General features: G+C 42.8%; 1 protein-coding gene across 1 annotated transcript in view; it reads left to right on the forward strand.

Moving 5' to 3' along the window:
- The window catches only part of DGKI (diacylglycerol kinase, iota), a 124,261-nt gene extending 101,168 nt beyond the window's left edge, over positions 1-23,093 (forward strand). The window contains exons 27-31 of the mRNA XM_010156558.1: positions 8,554-8,591; positions 10,128-10,248; positions 19,073-19,109; positions 20,986-21,085; positions 22,510-23,093. Coding sequence (XP_010154860.1) covers positions 8,554-8,591; positions 10,128-10,248; positions 19,073-19,109; positions 20,986-21,085; positions 22,510-22,626 — 413 coding nt within the window. The 3' untranslated portion in view covers positions 22,627-23,093. The remainder of the gene's footprint in view (positions 1-8,553; positions 8,592-10,127; positions 10,249-19,072; positions 19,110-20,985; positions 21,086-22,509) is intronic.
- The last annotated feature ends 285 nt before the right edge of the window (positions 23,094-23,378 follow it).

Below are 23,378 nucleotides of genomic sequence, written 5' to 3' on the forward strand. Positions count from 1 at the left end.
TGGTTTTCTTCCACGGAAGCAGTGCCTAGCAGCACTGCTGTAGCGAGCTACCTAGACTGGTACCATTGTACTCAGATTCCCTAAGAAGCCTAAGCCTTTTCCAGAGCTGAAATCCTGTGAGGAAATCTTGTTTACCACCTGTTCCTTTAGGACAGTGAGTAGTGGCAGAAAACAGATACATTTTAGAACAATTTTAAACATCCATGAGTCTCTGCTTTAGTCAGCACAAGAGATACTATGTTCTAGGAAGGAAGCCTTTAAACTGTATGTATTTTTGCTGTCATAATTCCATCATGGTTCTTATGTAGTCTTTAGGCTGAGGTAGAACTATAGTAAGTCCAGAAACCTTTCCCCATTCCCATGTGAAACAGCCTCTTGAGATGCCAGCATCTTCTTTCTCATGGCTGATGTTAGATTAGAAAGAAATGTGGGGATTGGTCCAGCTTTTTTGGCCCAGCCAGTTAGCCTATATTCAGGGACCTTTGACCCTTCTGGTCAGGAGGAAAATATGGCTGTAAGAGTCAGACAGCTGTTTTTCAGTGCACACACAAGTAATTTTCTTGTGCAGAAGTCTGCATAGTGGATGTTTTCCTTAAAATCATAGAATTTTTTAGGTTGGAAAAGACCTTTAAGATCATCAAGTCCAACCATAAACCTAACACTGCTAAGTCCACCACAAAATGATGTCCCTAAGTGCCTCATCTATGTGTCTTTTAAATACCCCCAGGGATGGTGACTCCACCATTTTCTCTGGACATGCTCCAGCACCTCAAAGTCTTTCTTGTAGTAAGAGGCCAAAAACTGAACCCAGGATTCAAGGTGTGGCCTCACCAGTGCCGAGTACAGGGGGACAATCATTGCCCTGTCCTGCTGGCCACACTGTTCCTGATGCAGACCAGGATGCCATTGGCCTTCTGGGCCTCCTGTGCACACAAACATCAGACCAAAGGTTTTCTCTAGCAAACAATCCCTGAAACATTGGCATGCTGCCCCCAGGTTTATCTCTCCTGAGCCTGGTTTTATGCCTTTCCCCTTCCAATCTAATTTAAATCTCTTTTGCTGCTCTCATATTTGCTAGCCTTTTGCCTCTCATACACCCACACAGAGATTTAACCATTTATTTCTGAGGTTTTTGGAAGCATCTAGACGGACCCCTCAATCCACAAGGCTTAGCTTCTGTTTACTTATTTTCATGGTCTTCAGTAGTTACTTCCAGTATTTGCAGGTGCACAAAATACATGAAAAAATATCTAATTGCTCCTTCCACCCACCTTGACTTCCAAGAGAAATGCTTGAGCATCATCGGCTTTGGTGAGACTTGAGTTGCCTGTAGATCAGACACCTGAGAGCGCCCAACCATTACAACAGTGTTATTAATTTTGTAATTTAATTTCTCAGTTATGTAGACAGTTCGGCATATGTATTTTAAAGAGGTGTTTTTTTTTTTCTGTAACTTTAAAAGCAGATCAAATGTTGGGAAGAGGTAGAAGGTTTGTAAAAGTTTAAATGTAGAGATTTTAAACCTTTCTTCAACATGGATCCCTAAAACTTTCCTGAGTGACTGGCAGGCCCTTCAGAAACGTCAAGGATATGCACTGCTCAATATCTTAGAGGATTGTTTGTCATAGTCTTGGAAGGGAAGTCACCCCCACAATTCCCCTTGGTGTCCTCCACTCTGTTCATCTGCAGGCCAAGGTTGAAGATCATAGCTAGAGTAGAAAAAAGTCAGTTCTATACATTTCTGGGGAAGTTATGTTACTGTCAGATTTTCATATTAGATTTGATCTTTACTAGATGTACAGAGCTATTACAAGCAAATTGTTGTTTACAGGGAGAAGAGTGTACTTCTGAATGATAATCTATATGGACTTCACACTCACTTGAGAGTGTAGTTTTTTGAGTGATTGAAATAGAAGTTATTATTGATTTCTATAAAACCAGTGGGAAATTAAGTACGAGTTCTTGTTTTCGGATCATTCCTGTAATGCTGATATTTAACAGCTCAGAAGACTCCAGCTGTGTAAAAGCCCTCTTCTAGTCAGGGTCAGCTTTTAACTTCTCAACCTGTAAAACATTAATTACTTTACATTTCTGGCTCTATGGATTTCACAGTCTACAACAGCAATAAAGAGCTGGAAATGTTCTGGAAGCTAACGATAGTCCAAGTTAAGTTTAATAACTTTCAAGAAATTTGATGATGTCACCTTCTGCTGCAGTTTCTTCTTCATTATCAACTCAGCAAGCTTTGAGCGAGGCAGTATTCGATCGGTTGTTCCATAACAGTACCCCTGAGCAAATCTAGCAGTTGAAGTTGGTAGACACTGAGACTCAAATGCTGGGATACCCACACCAAAGCTCTAATATGTAATGGTTTTTTATCTGCTATCTCTAACTAATAAGAAACATCCAGCACTGAAATGTGATGTCATATCAATTCCAAGTTCTGAATCAGTGTGTTAGCTGTATCTTAGAGTTGGATAGTTGCAGGCACTGACTGATAAGTGAAGTTTCTGTGAGGTTCTGGTCACTTCAAATCATCAGCTGTCTTACTATATCTTTTGTAAAGGTTTTATGAGCCCTGACTCTGTTAAATGTTGCAGTTATAGTAGTTAAATTCTGCCAGAATTTCCCATGTGCTTAAATGTGTGATTACTTATTTGTTGCCATATACTGATCAGACGCATTTTTATCCTGGTGTTTTTTAACCCATGGTAAGAATTGTTATCATAAATAATACTTTGCTCTCACACAGTACATACATTTGTAGATCTCAAACTGGCTGCACTTTAATCATGGATGTGACAACTCCTTTGTGTGGTATTTGTACTTTAAAACATAGTTTTAAATAATTCAGCTCCCTCCCGTGACGGTTCTTAGACCCTCACTAAAGCATAGGCTGGGGATGGTGAAAGCTGCAAAACAGTCACACATTCTCAGCATTAACTGTGGCTTAGTTTGTATAGCAGTAGTGGATGCAAATATGGCACAGAAAAGGACAGGTCAGGTGTGCAATCTGACCAGTAAAATCTGGAAGATGTTTATGGTTTATGAATTACTTCTAGTCACATAAAAAGACACATTACTTCTGTGCTACTGACAGTAGCAAATTGCAAAACTGTACTGTTTTTGAGATTCTTTCCAGTGAAAGCCAACTCCTCTCACTGTCTCATTAATGACTATCTAACTAGCTTACTAAATATCCTCCATGTCAACCTACTTCAAACAATCATAGAATCATAGGATGGTTTGGACTGGAAGGGATCTTAAAGACCATCTAGTTCCAACCCCCCTGCCATGGGCAGGGACACCTTCCACTAGACCAGGTTGCTCAACGCCTCATCCAGCCTGGCCTTGAACACTTCCGGGGATGGGGCATCCACAGCTTCTCTGGGCAACCTGTGCCAGTGCTTTGCCACCCTCTCCAGGACGAAACTTCTTCCTGATATCTAATCTAAATCTCCCCGCTTTCAATTTAAACCCATTACCCCTTGTCCTGTCACTACAGGCCCTTGTAAAAAGTCCCCCCTAGCTTCCTTGTAGCCCCTTCAGGTACTGGAAGGTGCTATAAGGTCTCCCTGGAGCCTTCTCTTCTCCAGGCTGAACAAGCCCAACTCTCTCAGCCTGTCCCCACAGCAGAGGGGCTCCAATCCCTGGAGCATCTTTGTGGTCCTCCTCTGGACTTGCTCCAACAGGTCCATGTCCTTCTTATGTTGGAGGCCCCAGAGCTGAACAGACTACTCAAGTGGGGTCTCACAAGAGCAGAGTAGAGGGGGAGAATCCCCTCCCTCAACCTGCTGGACATGCTTCTCCTGATACAGTCCAGGATACGGTTGCATTTCTAGCTGCTGGCTCATGTTGAGCTTCTCCTCAACCATCACCCCCAAATCCTTCTCTTCAGGACTGCTCCTGATCCATTCTCCACCCAGCCTGTACTTGTGCTTCTCTGAACCCAGGTGTAGGACCTTGCACTTGGCCTTGTTGAACTCCATGAGGTTGGCAGTGGCCCACCACTCCAGCCTGTCCAGGTCCTTCTGGATGGCATTGCTTCCCTCCAGAGTGTCAACTGCGCCACACAGCTTGGTGTCATCAGCAAACTTGCTGAGGGTGCGCTTGATCCCACTTTCCATGTCACCAACTCATTGCTGGTCACAAGGAGCCTTGTGATCCTGAGATGTTACCTACAAGAGTTTATAAGATTTTTTTTTTTTTTGTGTTCTTTCTGAAAGTGTTTTAATAGCAAAACTCTGGCATGATAGTAGCCTGGTCCTGAGCCCTGCTTGTGTCCCTGGCATTAATCTGATCAGCATCTTTGGGATCAAGAGGGAATTTTCCTTCAGGGCAGACAAGAAGGGGTAGCTGTTGCTTAAGGTTTTCCTTTCTCACAATGCTTCTGAGAATTTCCCTTGCTTTTGAAGGAAGCAAGATGGTGGCAATGTCTTCTGCCCCTCTCCTGCTGTTTTCCTTTGGTGTGTTGCAGTTGTGGGTCAGTCTTTATCAGCCTTTACATTACATGAGGTGTTCTCATGCTGTACCTGTATGTTATATAAAGAGCTCTCAATTTCTGAGACTATGAGCATTTTCTGGTCCCGGGATTATCACACCTTGGAAACCCATAAAAGGAGCCCCCCACTCTCCATTTTGCCCTTGTTTGGTTGTCCTCCTTTCAGGTGATCAGGTATGTCTCCTGGCATCATGCCATTCTGAAGTATTCCCTCCTTTTCTTAGTTTTGCTCTTAATTTAGAGAGTTAGAGATAATTTTCTCTTGAACTTCTGTGGTCCATGGAAGGAGAGATGCACAACAGGAACTATTGCAGGGATTCTCAGTTGCTTTCTGTGGAGGCTTATTTTCTTTTCTGACCATCCAGGCAACACTGTGAGACCTCCTAGGCATCTTGCAGGCTCTATGAAGTTACTGAATACAAATATCTTACTCCTTTGTTACCTTCGTTATCAGTTTCCCAGTGTTTAATGACTGGTTTGCAGCACTATGTTTTAATGCTGCTGATTTCACATGCAGAAACAGAAAACAATTGTGATTTAGTAGGTTAATTTTATAGCTGGGAAACAAAAACGTTTATTGCAACTCAGTGACACGAACATACATTTTTTAGAACATGAAATAAAAATAGCTTTTTTCCAAGTACATGTGGATGTACTAGTGGGTGTTTTTCCTGTGTCTCAAGTTGCACTAGCTTGCAGCATTACCAGAACTCAGTTAGCAGCCTTTTTAAGATGGCTTTTTTTCCTGCTGGTATATTATCCACTTGTAGCTGGTCAATATTTAATTTGTAAGTCAAGTGTGTATGTGTGTGGTTTGGGGCTTTTGATTGTTTGTAGGTTTTGGTGTGGGTGTTTTTGTTTTGTTTTTTCTGTTTTCTTTTAATGAGGCTTCTTTTATAAGTTGGCCCACAAGGATGGTTAGAACCTCATTTCAAAATTCACCCAGTGGAGATTAAAAGTTGCTAGTCTCTAGCAGCCGTTACATACACAGTCTGAAATTCTGGCTCTCCGTATCCTAGCAGGTAATTGTTTCTGTCAGGATCCATCACCCTGGGCAGTGATTGACACATTTGCTGGCAATTTCGGTGGAGAGGTCAGTGATGGTGCGGGAATGGAGCAGGGGCTGCCCGCAGGAGTGTAGTGCTAGAGAGGGATGAGCTTTGCTGAGAAGGCAACCTGGGGAGTCTACTACCGCAGCAGACTGAGTGCTTCCTCATTATATGGACAGAGCACTTCAGTCTCCAGTCTTGTCAAGCTGTCACCTTTCATCAGGGATAAATCTGCTTGCTAAATAAATGAAAAAGGTAATAAAACATTTTTATTAGTCATGACAAATGCTTGTCTTAGGAGAAGTTGAGAAAATAATGACTTGATTTAAATATTTATTAAATGAAGTAATTTTTGAAGCATCTTTAAGACCTGAAGGTATTTTATGATATGATAAAACAATTGCATAATTCATGTTATATATTACACCAGTGGTGCAGTGTTGCTCAGAAGAAATAAAACCATTCTCACTTAAATGTTTTTAATTTTAAGCTAGCCTGGCATTGCATGTTAACAATATTTTTGTCCAATTTCTCAGTCAGCTCTCTCTCGTCATTGCCATCTGCTTACTTGTTTTACCACCTCTTTAACAAGCAGGTGATTTTTGACATCTTCACCTTTCTCTTCAATATGCCCAGCAGTCCCTTTTGGGTTTATCGGGTTAGTGTGCTAAGCAACATTTGTATGTTTATGTAAATGTGTTAGCTATTTTTAAGAACCTTTCTCCATTTCTAGTTCAATAGCTTGTAAGTCTTCCAGCATCCTGGCTTATAGCACTGAATTATTTTACTGTAGTCTAATCTGCTTGTTATGCCAGCTGGTTTTAGTGATCTATAATGTATTCATTTATGCAATAGGGTCTACTCTAGCAAAGCACTTACTTTTAAGCGTGCAGGTAGACTTGGTGAAAAGAATGTGATTAGCTCAAAGATAAACACCTGCCTAAATGCTTTGCTGGATTGAAGGCTTAGCAGAGAGGAAAAGATTGGTCTAATTATGTTGAATGTGTTTTAGAGCTGCTTTATCCTAATAGCCTTATCACCCGACCAACCTCTGGTTAGATATACTCAACACAGAAGATTTCGTATGACTTACCAGACTTTTCACTTCATAGTTTTCTAGATCTCTCTCCTGGCTTCTCTGAACTATAATCTTAGTCATGGTTTGCATAAGAAAATGTTTCTCTGCCTCTTAAGAAGTAAGTAATGTCTTAAAATACTGGATGTAGCAGGCACTGAAAAGCTGGTGCCACCAGTTGCTTTGATTTTCAGATGTGTGAGGAGAGCAAAATATGTATGCAAGTCCAGACTGAAGCAGCCCACAGAATAAATATAGCAGTGAGATCAGATCAGCCAAAAAGGAGGAAAAAGATAAAGTGAATGATACAAGGGCTAAATTCTGCTATGCTATTAATTTGGTATGAGCCAGTATTAGAACTATTGGGGGAAAAAAAAAAAAACATAAACCACTGAAAATGAAATCTGAAGAACACGTACTTTTTTCTTTCCCCCAGTTCTAGCTCTTACCTGCTGGTGTTTGTCTTTTTGTATTTCTCATATCTGTGGGCCCTCATGCCCATAGATGCCTGGGGATTGGTAGGACTTAGTTTAACTTACGGTCATTTGAGTTAGAACTGCCCTAAATCCAATGTTACGAGAACTGCAGCTACTGCTTTCCCAAGTTAAAACTTAGCTGGACTGGGTTTTTGCTTTTCCCGCTGCTGTGTGGCCAAGGCATGAGGTATTGCTGAGACCAGAAAGCCATGCATAGCCCCATGTATTTTCAAAGAAGGGGGCATTTGTTGAGTTGTCTTTGCACACCTTTCCTTTTTCGCAGTGTTTAGCCTGGATATGTTGTCATTTCTGAAGCCATAACAAGCTCCTTATGGAATTCACACTGTGCAGTTTCCCATGTGTTATTTTTCAGAGGCAAGGCTATGGTTGTCTTTCTCCCTTGTTTCCTCCCTACATGAGCTTTTGGCATCTTTATCAAGGATGGCACTTGAGCAAATGCTTAACTTGATTGCGCTGCCTAGACTCGAAGATACAAATGGGCTTAGGCACTCTTGAAAAAGTATGAACTGAGGCAGATGTTAATGCTTTCTAAGATACAAACCAAGTAAGTGCTTTCCCAGAAAGATTAGTCATTACTATATATGTCATGATAGGGAGAAGGAGGAAAAATGGAGGAAATAGTTGTATAGCTGTATATTTGTAACAAGTTCTCATGTTTGTTGCTATTTGCCACCATGACGTGTTTAGCTGAATGCAGCAGCCGATATATAGGGCAATACAGAGTCCCAGACTTTTGCCTTCTCTCTTCTTTTTAACAGATGTGGGACAAAGAATAGCATGTAGTGAGTAGGTCTGACTCTCTGCACAGATCTGTCCTGCCTTGCTGCGAGTCTTTGGTCACTTTGCCTCTCTTTGCCTCTCTTTCCTTCTGTGCCTAAGTTACAAAGGCTAAAAAGATGGGAACTGGTTCCTGCTCTGTGTTTGATCCTGCCTGCCAAATCGAGGGGACTTGCTGTCCACTGGCATGTCAAAGTTGGCCCCTAATCTTGGGGTTCTCCCTGTATTTGAGACTGACTGACCACTCTACCATCAATATGAAAAAGTCTGAGAGGCCTGAGGCTACTTTCAGGTTCTCTGTGTTTGACCTTGACATCTTCAGTCACGGCTCAGGTGCCAGGGAGTTGGGCCCACCCTGTGGACATTGTTCGAAGGTCCGTGAAGTGTCTCAAGGCCAAAATTCTGACAGAAGCAAGTAGTTCCAGGGCAACAGTGAAAATGCTGGCTGGATGTTGATTCAGCTTTCATGCAACATGGGCAGCTTGTCTTATGCCTGCTGGTGCGGGGTTCACATCTGTTTTGGTAGTACATCGGAATGCAAGTAGACTGAAGCATCAGTCTTCACCTGCACATACTGTGAGCTATGTTCTTGGCTGCGAGGCTCTATGCATAATGCTTTCTGCCTAACATTAGTTTTGTGTTTGTCTCCTGCAGCACTTTTACAGGCAGTCATAGCTGGTGATCTGCTGAAGGTGAGTACAGAGCACTGACTGTCCACTTTTTCACAGCTTTTTGCAGGTCTGATATACTGTAAATTATATCACACCTCTGCTCAAAACGTAAGTAGACTGCTGTAGGGGCTGCTGGCAAATGTCTTTTTACAGCCTTTCCAGGAAACCCTGAGTATTAGGGGAACACCTCAGTCAGGTGAGGTGTGAAATTCGAGTGAATAGGATCTGGTGTTAGCACCTTTCAACCTAGGTTTCATAGCAAACTGTGAAGAGCACTGCGTCAGTTACTAACAGGGAAATTATTATACCAGCAAATGCAATGCTGAACAGCAGAGTAGTTCTGACACTGCCTTACACAGTAAAGGATACTTTACAGCAGTGAGGTTGGTGGGTAACCCACTAGAGTTGCTAGAGACTTAACTTCTACCTAGGCAACTACCAGACCAGCTTGGTGTCTTATCTGATGGATGTCTCAAAAGATGTAGTATCTTGATATTGTGAGTTACTGGGAATAAAAGGCACCCATGCAAAAATCTTTTTTGCCCGAAGTTTGAAGTTCTATGTCTGACAGTTATTTAGGCTGTCTCTTTCAGTAGCCAAGTCAGGATTTGAAAACATGCCCTCGAATTTGGGTAAGGACTGTGATTAATGATTGCAATTTTACCTGTGAAAAGCCAGCTTGAAGCTATTTGTAAAAATGACAGCACTGTTAGGCCAACTCTTTGCCTGCAGGTGTACCTTCCATACCTCCACCCCTGTGTTTGTGGCTGCAGCATCTAGGGAGCAGTCCTTAGACTAAACCAGCATTCCACCAATATTGTCTCCTTTGTGTTTCTTGAAAAGATTGTGCCTGTGTTTGTTTTGACAGTGAAACTTCTTGCCCTTCTTTAGATGTGCTGCATCATAAATGATGCCCTGCTGTCACAATCCTCTCCCTCTTTTCTGCAGTGATCTGCACTGCAACCTCCGCTTCACACGCCTTCCCACCCCCCAACCCCCAGATTTGCAGGATTTCTGAGACCTGACTGGTTGCTGTTTCCTGCCTGTTCTTACCCCCCATAGTGCTTCCCCTTTGCCAGCCCCGGGTAGGGGAAGAGTGTAAGAAGGCTGATCTGGGACAGTGGAATAACACCTCCCTGTGAAATTTTGAGTCAGATTTTTCTGGTTTAGTCAGAAACTGTTTGTCTCCTGGGGTGAGGAAAAATTGGAATTTTCAGTAGAGAAGCCAGATTTTTCTATCAAGTACATGTATTTTAAAATATCCCAACAGCTTCACCAGAAGTGGTTTGCAAGCTTTGCTAGCAAGCAATAATTCATCGCCAGTAAAGTCTCATTGTTTAGAAAATATGAACTGCTCTTCTTAACCCATATAATTGTCAGTACTTCTAGTTTCAGAAATTTTTTCACTGGGGACTAAAAGCTGGCTTTAAAGTAATATTTTATTTCATTCTATTACCTTTTTGTACTAACATCCTATGAAAATCAGTAAACAATTTGCCTGCATATTTGTTTTTCTGCTCCTCCTGTCTTATCCTTCTTCTGTGTGTTTTTTTCCAGTTCATAGAATGCTGTAAAAAGGGAGCCAATTTGTTAATCCAAGGACCTGATCACTGCTCCTTATTGCATCATGCTGCCAAGACCGGGCATGGCGAGATAGTGAAATACATCCTGGAGCATGGTGAGTCACAGTGGGCAAATCCACAAAGGTCTGTACTTCAGCCAAATGTTGGTCAGGTCAAACCACACCATGCAGCTGGAAGTGCCCTCACTCATCTGTGGTCACCCTCAGCAAAAAGTTCCACCTGCAGCATGTGTGAGCGGGAGGCTAGGAATTTGTTGGCAATGACACTGATGGTTCCAGATAAAGGGAAAGTGTGGAAAGATGGCTTCTGAGGAAGATGGGTGTTTCCCAGTTTCATCAGTTGTGGGGCTGTGAAGAACCAGTGTGATGCTCTAGTTGGAACCTCTGGCATAGCAGCCCTCTGAACTAATTTGTTTTTCAATTACAGCATATGTTGCAGAAAGCATCTAATCTCCATTAAAACACTTAATGATGGAGAGCCCATCCAACCATTGGTATTACTTCAATGTTTAGTAGCACCCTGGTTAGGAATCTGTGCATTTATTTCTAGATTGGATTCACCTAGCTTCCCTTCCAACTTTCCAATATTATGTCTCTGTTAGATTCAAGACCACACAGTAACAAAAAATCGTGATCGCCATCTTATATTTTTATTTATGGGCTTTGCTTTTTCTTTCAACTGTCTTTATCTTTGACAGTAAAAGGATTGCAGACATGCTTACACAGGCTATGCAACAATTTGTGTACAAACATTTGAGGAAGTCACATTTAGGAGTTTCTGCCTGTTGAACTAACTGTAATCTTGTTCACTGGCTGCTGTAGAGTAGCACAGTAATATCTCTCTGCATGCAGAGCTGAAGTCCCAGTCATCAGCCTCCTGCACTATAGGAAATACTTTCTAGTCCTTTAAACATTCTTGTAACTCTTCTCTGATCTCTCTTCAAAATATCAGTGGCTATTTTGACTTCTGGATGTCAAAATCAGCTATATTATTTCAGCAGCAGTGTTAGCATTAAACACGGACTGCCTCTGACAATTTTAGTAAGGGTTAGCTAATGCTTGCAAGTTAGTGCAGAAATTGTACAGGAAGAAAAAAGCTCAACTCATGGGAAAGGCAGAAGCAATAACGCATCTTGGAACATTAGTGTTAATTGGGGTGGGATTTAGCTCGAGCTGGACTCCTGAATTTATATGTTTACATATAGGAGTCAGGCAATCTCTGGGTCTAAGTTCAAGAAGTTCTAAGTTCATTGGTCTACTGTCAACAGAGACCAATGGCTCAGTTCATTTGCTTATGTATGACAGAGGTACTAGAGGAAACCTGTCATCTTTCAGTGGCAGATGGAAGTGAGGAGGGCTACTTCGGTAGCAGCAGACTTCTAGCATGACTAGCTCAGGGGAGACCCTAGTCAAAGTAGTCACAGTAGCCCAGCAAGTGATTCAGCTGACATTACCTGTGTGCTTCATTCATTTACCTAACATAACTATCTAATGCCAGTTGCCCTTGGATATCCAGGACATCTTCATGGGTTTGCAAGATGACATACAAGGCCTGTAGGAGACCCATGCTGGACTGGCAGCTGGACCCCAAGAAAGCATCCCTGTCATTTCCAAATGCATCCCAAGAACTGCCTGTAGGCGTATCGAATGGCACGAAGTATCCGTGTGTGGGCAACTGAACTGTGCCCCAGATATCTGACCAAGGGGGCCTGATATGTCACTTTGCTCTTTCATGTATAGATACCTACACATGGGTAACTAAGTGTAGTTGGCCTTATATCCAAATATTGGCTAGTTTTCTGCCCAGTTGTAATAAGTCTTAAGAGTGCTAATCCAAACTCCTATGCAAATTCTCTGGATTACCTCTTTAGTAACATTGCATATACGTGCCTCAAAATCTGTAGATGAGCACAATTTCACTTAATTTTCCTACTGACTCTGGTCTCTTCTCACAATGCATATGACTTGTGCCAATTCACTGTTATGGCTGCCTATCCAGCATTTTTCTTAGGCACTTATACCTTAACTTACTCACAGTCTGACCCAGTTACCGTCCCTTTGGTGAAGGTTAAAAATGAGATTGTTTAAGCTGGTAAGGGTGTGAGCAGGGAATTCATGGGAATTTTTGAAGTGAATAGAGAAATGTGGGGGATTACGGACTGTTAGACAAAGACAAACCAGAAGGTTGAGCAAATGTCAGCCCAGTTCCTCTTCCCCTTCTTTATCCCTAAGGATGGCAGGAAGCTTTTACAGCTTTCCAGACATATGTCCTCTGGGCTTCTCCAAATGCATTGTTTATTTAACATTCTCCTGGGATCAGACAGTGCATGGGACAATGCCCTAATAGGGGCCTCCTCTCTTCTCCCACCAAGCAATTAATGAAACTCATTTCTACCCTGGGCATTTCTCAGTCACAAACGAGCTCTCTTGCTGAATAATCATCATCATCATAATGTCCTTGTTTTCTGTTGCGTTCTCTGACATCTGGCATGTTCTCAACATTAATTAGTGTATAAGACCTAATGCAACGCTACTAATATCTGAGTCTGTCCCTGTATCTAGCTTCTCATTTCTCCTGATATCCACCCTTGATAAAAAGGTGTCCTACTCCTGTTCTGGCAATTACTTCTGCCCAGCCACAGTTCCTATGTAGTTTGTCTACTTCCTATACATGTCTGGAGATTGTTAATATTAATAGGAGTTCCACTGTAAAATACCCTCCAGCACACAGCACGGAAAACCTATTATTAATCACAAAGGGAAAATTTTCTGAATATCTTTAAAAAACAACCACAACAAAACAAGACCAAAAAACCCCCACCGTACCAGGAATTTAAACTGCCTAGTGTGAAAGTAGTGGAGTGAATCAAATGCGATACAGAAGTGGAGCCCAAAGCACTGGGATCGTGAAGGAGGGAAAATAGTGTAGTGATGCTGAGGCTGTCCTCTGTAGAGATGGCTTTGTTTTCTGCAAACATGCCGTGTGCATTAATAGGAGAGGTTATTCTGTGATCTTGATCAGAATGCTTTCAGATGTTAAAGGAAGGAAAATAACCCTTCTTAAATTAGAAAAAGCAGAAATGAGTCACACAAGGAGACTGCTGTGCAGTATTGCCAGATACTTAGCAGTGGACTAGTGCAAGCCTGGAATAGCAGCTGAAGCACCGATGTAGTAGGTGTCAGGATGACAGCTGCTTACTGCTGCAGAAAGAGTTGTGTTGGCTGCTGTTCCTGCAAAACAGTTTCTCTCTATCCCCTGTGCAGGAAGGGCAGATACACAGACCTATCTGCTCTTCAAGACTGCCTTTTTAAATCAGGGGTCTTTTGCTTGTAGTAGGAAGATCACCTTTTAAGATCTGTCTGTAGCTGTGCTCAGGAACACTTAGGTCAAAACTGAGGGCCAAACTCAGGAGGTATCAGAACCACATCTGCTTATTGCTGCAGTCAGCAACTGTCTCAGATCCAAATGCATACACATTAGAGTTAACTGTTTACTTGCTTAACACAAACAGAATTAGGGAAGGCTTAAGAAGCTCTGTTAGAAAAAGGACCTCCTAAACCATCATCTGTATTTGGAATCAAACTTGGCTTGGAGTCTTTATCTGGCATTTCTAAATTATTTATAATTTATAACCGTTATACATTCCAAGACATTCCAAGATTGGCCTTCTCCCTGTCTTCTCTTCTTCTGTAGAGGCTCAAAAGACAAGCAAAAATTCCATCATTCATCTAGGGTCTTTAAATTTTAAACATGAAAGATGTTCGTAGTTGCCTTAGGAGTTTGTGATGGGAACTTCTGATGGAACAGTCACTTTGTAGAGCATCCCATCCTGAACACTTCTGTAACCTCAAACTGCAATGTCCTTGCTCCATTAGATAGCAACTTCTGGTGAGAAAGATGATGCGTTTGTTACCCTTAGCACTACAAAGTCACGGTGAAGAGCCACCCGTGAGTTTGGATTTTCATCCTGACCAGACTGAGGAGTTCCAGAAAAGGCTTTTGGAAAGCAAATTTTGGTGTGACAAAGATGTATGTCAGGGACAAAGTTTGAATCATCATCAGAAAGCTACACTGGAGGAGAGTGAGTTTGCCTGGCATTTCCTGGTATGTTTAGATTTGCACAATGTTTTAGGGTAGTGGACATTTGTGAGGGGCCTAAGCAGAAAAGAGCTTAGTTTTCCTACAGGGCACTAGGTATAAAAAAGTGTATTTTAATTTTTAACTTTTCCAAATATTAGGTTAAGATAGCTGAGAGACAGTTATGATGGAAGGCATGCTCCCACAACCTGACTACTCTCTATGTTACAGTAGAAATTCTGAGCTAAAAGACTGAGCAGTAAAAACCAGACACTGTTAATCTTCACAATGGGTAAAAATGAAGCGTGTGGAGTTTGGGAAGGCTTACGATAGTTCTGACTCTGCAGATTACTATTATTTTAAAGATATTCCCTCTTTTGAAGGTAAGGAACCAAATCCAGTTTTCTCCCCGAGATAACACCCTCAATCAAGTTATTAAACAAAGAGAGTTTTGACAGAGAAACACCCAGAAATGCTGGTAATGTCTAACATTACTGCTTAAAGTAAATGCCTTTCTTCCCCAGTTCTATGAAGGACCGACAGGACAAGGGACTGGCAGGGGTTAATAGCTATGGGTCTCCTGTGGGTAGCTGTAACCACATACATTGGAGAGGGCAGGGTGTGCTGCAGGCTGGAGGCCTTTGGGACTGCATGGTGCTGTGTATTTTGGAAATGCCTCTGAAATATGGTCATTTAGTCTCTCTTTTATGTTGCAGTGATCTCAGTTAAAGGGCAGCTGCTTTTGAGCATCCTCTTCTCTTCCCTCCTCCTGTTCCCAGCTCAGGCTGCTTTGCCTCCTGAGAAACTGGAGAGGGGCTTTGGTGGAGTGAAAGGGGGCAGAAGGAGGGAAGGAAAAAAGTTAATAATTCTACACAGACAGTCTATCAGAGATGTTAAGGAGAGAAAGTGATCTCAGCTGGGCTTCCCCTCAGTGCGTCAGGCTTTTCAGCTCCTTTCATGCGAACTTCTCCCTCCCCATCCTGCCATTCTTTAGCCCCTGAGTTGTGCTCTTTCTTTCTTTCTCTTTTCTTTTTTTTTTTTTTCCCTCCCTTCCCCTCTCCACACATTTCTATCTTTTGTTTTTATTTCCCCCCCTGCTGTTTTCCTTGATAGAAATCTCACTCATGCATTTCCCTTCCGGATTTCTATTGGGTTATTTTGTCCTCTCTCTCTCTGCTCCTTGGTCCCCTTTTCTTTCTCTGCCTCTTGTCCCAGAGTAAAACAGCCGCCTCCCTGCTGGGTCAGGATGACAGTGCCATTAGCTTTCCCAGTGCCAGCCCTTCCCACATCTGTGCAGCTTTTGTCCCGGGGCAGAGGGGGATTTGGAATGGTCGGTTGGCAGCGCCAGGGAGACTGATGTAAAAATGAGGTCCAAAAAAGAGGGGAAGGGAATTAGGAGGAGGGCATGAGATGGTTTAAGAGAAGCACAAGTGAAAATAGAGCAAAGATGTAAAGGGCACAGCTCAGGATGTGTGTGAGTTGGGACATTCCAGCTTCAGAGATAGGCCAGAAAGAATGAAACAAATGAATCCTGGTACCACGTTGAGCTGCTGATCAATTAACCCCACTATCTGGCCTTTCTGTATTGACTGGGATGGATTCGGGGCACTCCCATGAAATGCTGTATTTGGCACAGTATCCAGGAGAGCACCCTTCACGCACAGGCAGAATGTACCTAGCACCTTCTCAGGTCTGTACTTGCGGGCTGCATTCCTCAGCACTCAGCTCCTTTGTCCTCACCTTGCTGTTTCTTCCTGCTCCAGAATAGTTTTCCTTCATCCTTGGCTTCCCGTCTCTCCACACCCACTCTGTGCCAGCTCTTTCTCCCCCTCAGGTCATATTCTTCCAACTTCTGTCCGTCCTGCCTCCTAATGTTTTAACATCTTTTTTCTGTCTACCAGGGCAAGTATCTCTATGCCCAGTGCAGCCAGCTCAGTCACCCTGTTCCGCCTCTGCATCACAACCATCATTTTCCCATCCATGAACAGAAATAATAGTTTACTTGGCACTGTCTTTGCTAACACACTGCAGGCCAATCCGGGTTACCTATCACTGGGATGTGGCATTGCAGCAAGCCATGGGGAACTGCTTCTATTTTTGAGAGAACAAGATTTTCTTCTGGAAGATGTAAAGGATTCTTTTTCTTCATCTGTTGTGTGTTGGTGTGGGGTTTTTGTGTGTTGTTGTTTGTTTGTAATTTGTTTGTTTGTTTGGTTTGGGTTCTTGTTTGTTTTCTTTTTAGTTTCCCATGCATTGTCTTTCCTCTCAACAAGGGGCCCTGCTTAGTCCCCTGTATCCTTCTTCATGCTTATGGGAGCTCAGGGGTCATGAGTGATTCTTCTTACTGATAGGGAGGAGTGAACACTTAACTGCTAAGTGCAGAGATGAGGACACATGGCAGTACGGTCAGGGTGCTGTGCATTAGAAATTGACTGTGGCTGATGAATTTGTGGAACTGCCATGGTAGGTATGCAATGACCTGTGCACTGGGGACTGAGCATGCTACTCTTTTGATCACCCCTTTCTCATGAGGACAAAAGATGAAGTGAAGGAGCTACCTGCAGCTACAGGGGACAAAGCAGCCAGCTGTCCCTCGATGATACTGCATGTGTATGTTGTAAAACAGTGAGGGAGAGATGGGCTGCTGTGATCCACTTTGACACACACTCAGAGAAGGAGGAGTGTAGAGAGGTTGTGTGTAGGCCTTTGTAAGCAAGTAGTGTGAAATTCCTCAGTTTCAGGTGAGATTTGCTGTAAGCTCTTGAGGACTCTTGAATTTCAAAGTCAAAGTGTGCTGAAGAGAAATAGTCATGCACAGGAAGGAAAATTCCTGTAAAGTTTCACTGTTCCCCTTGCTAACTGCCCCATACCATCTGGCACTACGCTCCAGAGCAGTGGAGAGAAGAATAATAAGCCAGGCTGCAAAGGGAAAAGTTTTTCTTGTTTCAAATGCTATCCAGATCCTAGCCCTTCCATATCACTGTAATTCAGTGATGGAATTTGCTTCTATAAACATCTGCTTGGGGTGAATATCAAGGACAAATGTGCATTAGCATAAATGCATTATTTTGTCCCGCTTAACAAAAATCTTTTCTGTTTTTCTTAATCTTACTTTCCTGATCATTGCTAACCAGTAGAGTACAGGATTTGCATATCAATATAAAGACTGCTGGGAATATTCCACCCTGATCTACATTCTGTATAACACTATTAAATGGAGTAGCACAGGGATGTCATTCAGAACGGAATTTGGCTAATTTCAACTTCCTAATGACATTTTCCCTCTAGTACTAACAATAGATTTTAACTTGCAATATATCAGGGTTTCCAGTATATCAGCATTTTCAATGCGTTGCACTTATGTGAACCACTTAATTGAGCAAGGTGAAGAGTGAGAAAATAAACTCCATGAATATTCATTCCCAGTATAATTTAGAAGCAGCTAGTCCCTGGTGCTGACACTCCAGCAGTGACTGTGCATTCAGAATTTTGCTAGTGCAGGGGCTTGCACAAGCAATTATTACTCAAGTTTTGCATATTAGTGCATATTGATCTTTCAGTTGGCTTATTTTCATATTTATAATATAGCAGAGAGGAGACAGTCTAGGAGGTTCCTGGATTGTGTGTAAGATACAACATCCTGTCACAGCTGGTGAGGGAGACAAGTAGGGATGGTCCCTGCTGGACCTGCTGTTTGCAAACAGAGATGGACTTGTGGGTGATATGATGGTTGGAGGTTGTCTTGGACATAGTGATCATAAAATAATAAGGTTTTCAATTCTTGGAGGAATAAAGACTACCGTGGACTTGGAGCACTGACTGTGGCCTGTTAGGAGCTTGGTTGACAGAGTCCCTAGGGATGCAGTCCTAAAGGGCAAAGGAGTCCAGGAAGGCTGGACATTCTTCAAGAAGGAGATCTTAAAGGCCCAGGAGCAGGCTGTCCCAGTATGCTGAAACACGAGCCAGCGGGGAAGATGACCAGCCTGGCTGAACAGAGAGCTTTGGCTGGAACTTGGGAAATAAAGGAGAGTTTATGACCTTTGGAAATAGGGGCAGGCAGCTCATGAGGACTAGAAGGATGTCATGAGGTTGTATAAGGAGAAAATTAGAAGGGCCGAAGCTCAACCAGAGTTTAATCTGGCCTCTGCCATAAAAGACAATAAGAAATGTTTCTATAAATACATTAACAACAAAAGGGGGGCTCAGGAGAATCTCCATCCTTTATTGGATGTGGGGGGAAACAGAGTGACTAAGAATGAGGAAAAGACTGAGATATCTAATGCCTTCTTTGCCTCAGACTTTAATAACAAATTCAGTTGTTATCTGAGTACCCAGCACCCTGAGCTGAAAGACAGTGATGGGGAGCAGAACAAAGTCCCCATAATCCAAGGCTAAATAATTAGCAGCCTGATGCACCACTTAGACACACACAAATCTCTGTGGCTGGATGGGATGCACCGAAGGGTACTGAGGGAGCTGGCTGAAGTGCTCACAAGCGACAGGACAAGAGGAAATGGACTCAAGTTGTAGCAGGGGAGGTTTAGATTGGATATTGGGAAGAAATTCTTCACTGAAAGGGTTGTGAAGCATTGGAAGGGGCTGCCCCAGGGAGGTGGTCAAGTCACCATCCCCAGAAGTATTTAAAAGAGATGAAGACGTGTCACTTAGGGACATGGTTTAGTGGTGAATTTGGCAGTGTTATGTCTATGTGATCTTACATGTCTTTTGCTACCTAAACAATTCTGTGATTCTATGATTTCCTCTAGGAATCTTCTCCTGGTAGCTGTACTCCATTAGTCATGCAGACAACTGCTTAATGACAAACCTGACTGTCTTTTGCAGGTCCATCTGAATTACTGGACATGACAGACAGTGAAACGTAAGTACAATCTACTCTGCCCTTCACATTATGTGCATTACCCTAGCAGGCTTCTTGTTTTTCAAGTGCAAACTTTGAAATAACGACGCTTGTAAATTAGTACATCTAACCTAAGCAAAAGTCCCCCTAAACCCAGATAGCAACCACCTGATATAAGGCTTTCTGGCCTAAACCAAATGTTTCTTGAACTCCGAAGAGGACTTCCTTTCTATTGCTTCCCACACCTCCTTAATCTTTATAGAGGAATACAAGTCCTGCATTATGCTTTGATGTTTCCAGAATCCAGTTACTGAGGAAGTGACCTGAGGGCATATTCCAGAAATCAGGAAACTACTTTTCTTGCTCTATACCTTTTCTTCAGTCATTTCTTGATTGATCCAAAGTGCCCTGCCTTAGCTGTCCAAAGCGGCTGCAACCTGTGCAGTCGAAGATTTATCTCAAGTAGTTAGAGCCTTGATCACCTCTGTTCTTATTTAAAAAAAAAACCCAACCAAACAAACAAAAAACCCCAACACTTTACTTTCCAATTACCAACTTCCCTATCTCCCTTTATGTAATAAAAGGTGTCAGAATATATAAGGGATTAATATGTGACTAATCCTGGGAAATATATGGGAAGTAAAAGTGCCTTTCTCATAGGGATTAAACCTACCATTCCTCATCCCACAGTGCCCTCCTCTGCTAACAGAGAACGCCAGAAAGGTTCTGCAAAAGAGGAATGTGGGCAGCCCAGGGATGATGGAGTCTGGATGGACTGCCTGTTTCTCTTAATTCAGTAGCATAGCACAGCCACTGAAATAAAGTGCACATGGCTATGAGGGCTTCCCTTTACAAAGGTCCCTCTACGACTAATCCTTGAAAAGGGAAGGTTCAAACTGTAACTGGCAGCATGAATTTGTCTTTTGATCCTCAGGGAGAAATTAGATAGTTTCCCATTCTGAATCTGGTTCTCATGCAGCAGGGGCAGATTCATTACAAGTTTGCCTATTAATATTTCACCTTGTCCTGTCATGGACTGAGGCTGAGATTCCTTTATGCACGCTCACTTTCTGGGTACGTAGGTGCAAGATTTGTCCCACTACACATATTTCTTGTCATTTCTTATTCTTGAAGTTATGTAGTGACCCTACTTGTACACTAGTATTACGGACACGTTTTCAACACACTCGAAGCATACTTTTCTCCTCTTCCTAGGCACAGGATTTCTTTAACCTTGGTACTACAAGCAATCCCAGAATCCTGTTACATGTAGCCCCAGTCTGAGTGAAGAGCTTTGTAATAGATCCGCTCCTACTACACAGACTTCTCTTCTGAAGAGCATGTGTTCAAGCTTCCCCAGTAGGCCACCAGTCCAGTGGTGGAACACAAAAAAACCATTACTCTTGCTCTCATACATCCAAGAGAGCACAGTACCAGAACCAGGGCAGCAAGTGCACCAGTCATGGCTTTGACGGTCAGGGTTTTTTTAAGATGCATCCAAGAATGAGGTTGAAGAAAGAAATTGCAGAAAGAAACAAACACTGTTGCTGTTCTGCCTGTTGTGAAATAAGGAGGTGGCTAGTTTGCCTTTGCAACAGCTAGCAGAAGTGGTAGTTGGACAGGAATGTGACATTCAGCCCTTGGAATGCATAAAACCTGTGCATATTTTTTTCCCACCCCTCAGAAGTTTTTCATCTGCTATTTGTGCGTTGCAGGCTTTCCTACTGAGTCAAAGGATGTAGATGCTAAGGGAGAGAGTGCACAAGTCTACTTCTGCCAGGAAGAGGGAATCTCGCGGAAATACAACATCCTTCTCTATCTGTCCTCCACACCTCATACTTCATTAATGTGCATTGGTGTGATGTGTCTCACTGCTGGTTTCTGTACTTTGGTCTAGGGGTGAGACAGCATTACATAAGGCAGCCTGCCAGCGCCATCGTGCCGTCTGCCAGCTCCTGGTGGATGCGGGAGCCTCTCTGAGAAAGACGGACTCCAAGGTAACCCAGCCCCATCAGCCAGTTATAAAATACTGCAGCCAAGTGAGACTGATCAGCATCCGTCCCTGCTGTGTGCATGATTGAGGCTTTCTCGTGTGTGCCAAGAGCAGCTCTTTTTGAACAACCTATTTTCATTTAGAAAACTGTATTGATTTAAACAATTACAAGAAACCAGTTCAGTCCCCAGCGCTGGGTCATCTTCGCTATAATGAGAGCCTGGCCTCAAACTATTCGGTGGTTTGGGTGTGAATGAAGCATCTCCATGGCACAGCGGCATCTTCCCCCTGTGCGGCCAAAAGAGAGGCCTGTGGGCAAGGGCCACCTGGGGGAGCCTTGGTTTGTGATTGCGTAGCATCTGTGAGGCTTGACTGCTGTGGCTAACTTGCTTTGTGAGGATGGCTAACCGTTTTCTTTTGCCCTCACTTGCCCCTGTGCTCACTGATGTGGCGCTAACCACAACTGTCTCAATGTATGCTTGGCTGAGAGGGAAAGAAGTTTGGGCAAAATGAAACCCTAGGAATATTCTGTCAATACAACAATCCGATTGCTTGGGAACATGGTCCAGAAGTTTCACCTCTGGCATTTTTGAACATAAACATCCTGTGGTCAGCAGCTGCAAGGTGGTTGGATCTCTGGCCTCCAGAGTCAGAAGCACCTTCACTGCAGCAAGACAATTAAAATCAATCCCTACCATGTTATGCAATGTGGGGTAGTCTGTGAGGGGGAGGAAGATCATCTCATTTTCAGATGAGAATACTGTACATTCCAAAAGATCATTTCTGTAGCAGCTGAAATCCTGACAAATAGCTTCTGACTTGTTAATCTTCATCTGACTAGAAGTCCAAGGAGTGTTTTTATGGAAATACATTTATGCACTTCCAATATTTTTTCATAGTTTAGGATCAAGACCTGTGGTCCAATTTAACAGTACTCGTAGGCGGCTCAGACAACGGAGGAGCAAATTGGTGCACTGAAAAATTATTTGTACTTGAGATAGGATGAGACATGTTGAACTCATGTCAAATGTTGGGTATCTCTTTCCGCACATACTTAGCAAAGTGTTTAGTCTGTTCAGTGCACTTTCATGCATTAGCTACAGTACCGTGCATCACATTCATTGACGTAGGGATTGTAGCCCTAGAATGAAAAATCAGTTCCTTCCAGCATATGAGATCTTCTGTGAGATGTATCAAATAGCCTGTCCTTGCAGAACTCCATGATTTGTCCTAAACCATCCAAGGACTTGGGAAATCTTCAGAATCTCATAATTCTGATAGAAAAATTTGACTTAACACCAACTTGTACAACAAATAATTAAATTCTCCAGATCTGTTTCTATCCTTCTTGTCATGCTGGGTTGTGTTTTCATCTGTTCTTCTAAATATATTAGCACAAGACTTTCTCTGCATGTTTCTTTATTATAGGGTAAGACCCCTCGTGACAGGGCTCAGCAAGCTGGTGACCCAGATCTGGCCTCCTATCTGGAGAGTCGACAAAACTACCAAATGGTTTCCCACGAGGATCTGGAGACAGCAGTCTGAGGTCTGAAAACTTTGAAGAGGATCCTTGGAAATCACAAGGCTGCACCTGAGGCACTCGGGCATCATGTGAGGAAGAAGCTGATGGAATCAACGTGTCTCTCACTCTTGTGGAAAACACCTGAGGACATGCCACCAGTTTCTAAGGGCTACTAAGTCTTGCCACGGAACAGTTAGGTTCCATAAGTTAGCCCATGATGGATGAGGTGGGACACTCAAAGGTCTGTGGAATCCATAGGCCACGGAAATTTACCTTTATTGCTTCCAGCAAGTAGCATGAACTTCTCCCATGTTCATCTGTATGATTTATTTAAAAAAAAAAAAAAAAAAAGGAAAGAGAAAAGAGGGTGTGGGGGAACCAATCTAACTGGGACATTAAAACACCCAACCAGGCCCTCCTCTATCCCTACAGTTTCTTGCATTCCTTTTATTCTCCTGTTCCCCTCACTTCTCATCAGTTAAATAGTACCTTTTATCTCTGTGTGTTCACAAATGGTCAGGCAGTAGCAAAAATTTGAGGAGCTCTGGATGCCCTTAGGAAAACAGCAACATTTTTAGCAGCTGCATTCCCTCCCTTGCCATCGTCTTGGAAGCTGCATCCCCAGTGATCTATCACTGAAGAGTTTTCTCACTTTTAGAGAGGACTCTGCCTATTGCCTTTTTTCCCGGGATGTGGGGCACAGTTAGATTTACAGCAGTAACAAACCCTAAGCTCCTCATTGTTGCTGGGTGTTCAGTTATGGTATCTTCATGAG

This window comes from Eurypyga helias, unplaced genomic scaffold (assembly GCF_000690775.1).
Source record: "Eurypyga helias isolate BGI_N326 unplaced genomic scaffold, ASM69077v1 scaffold11328, whole genome shotgun sequence".
Taxonomy (NCBI): Eukaryota; Metazoa; Chordata; class Aves; order Eurypygiformes; family Eurypygidae; genus Eurypyga; species Eurypyga helias.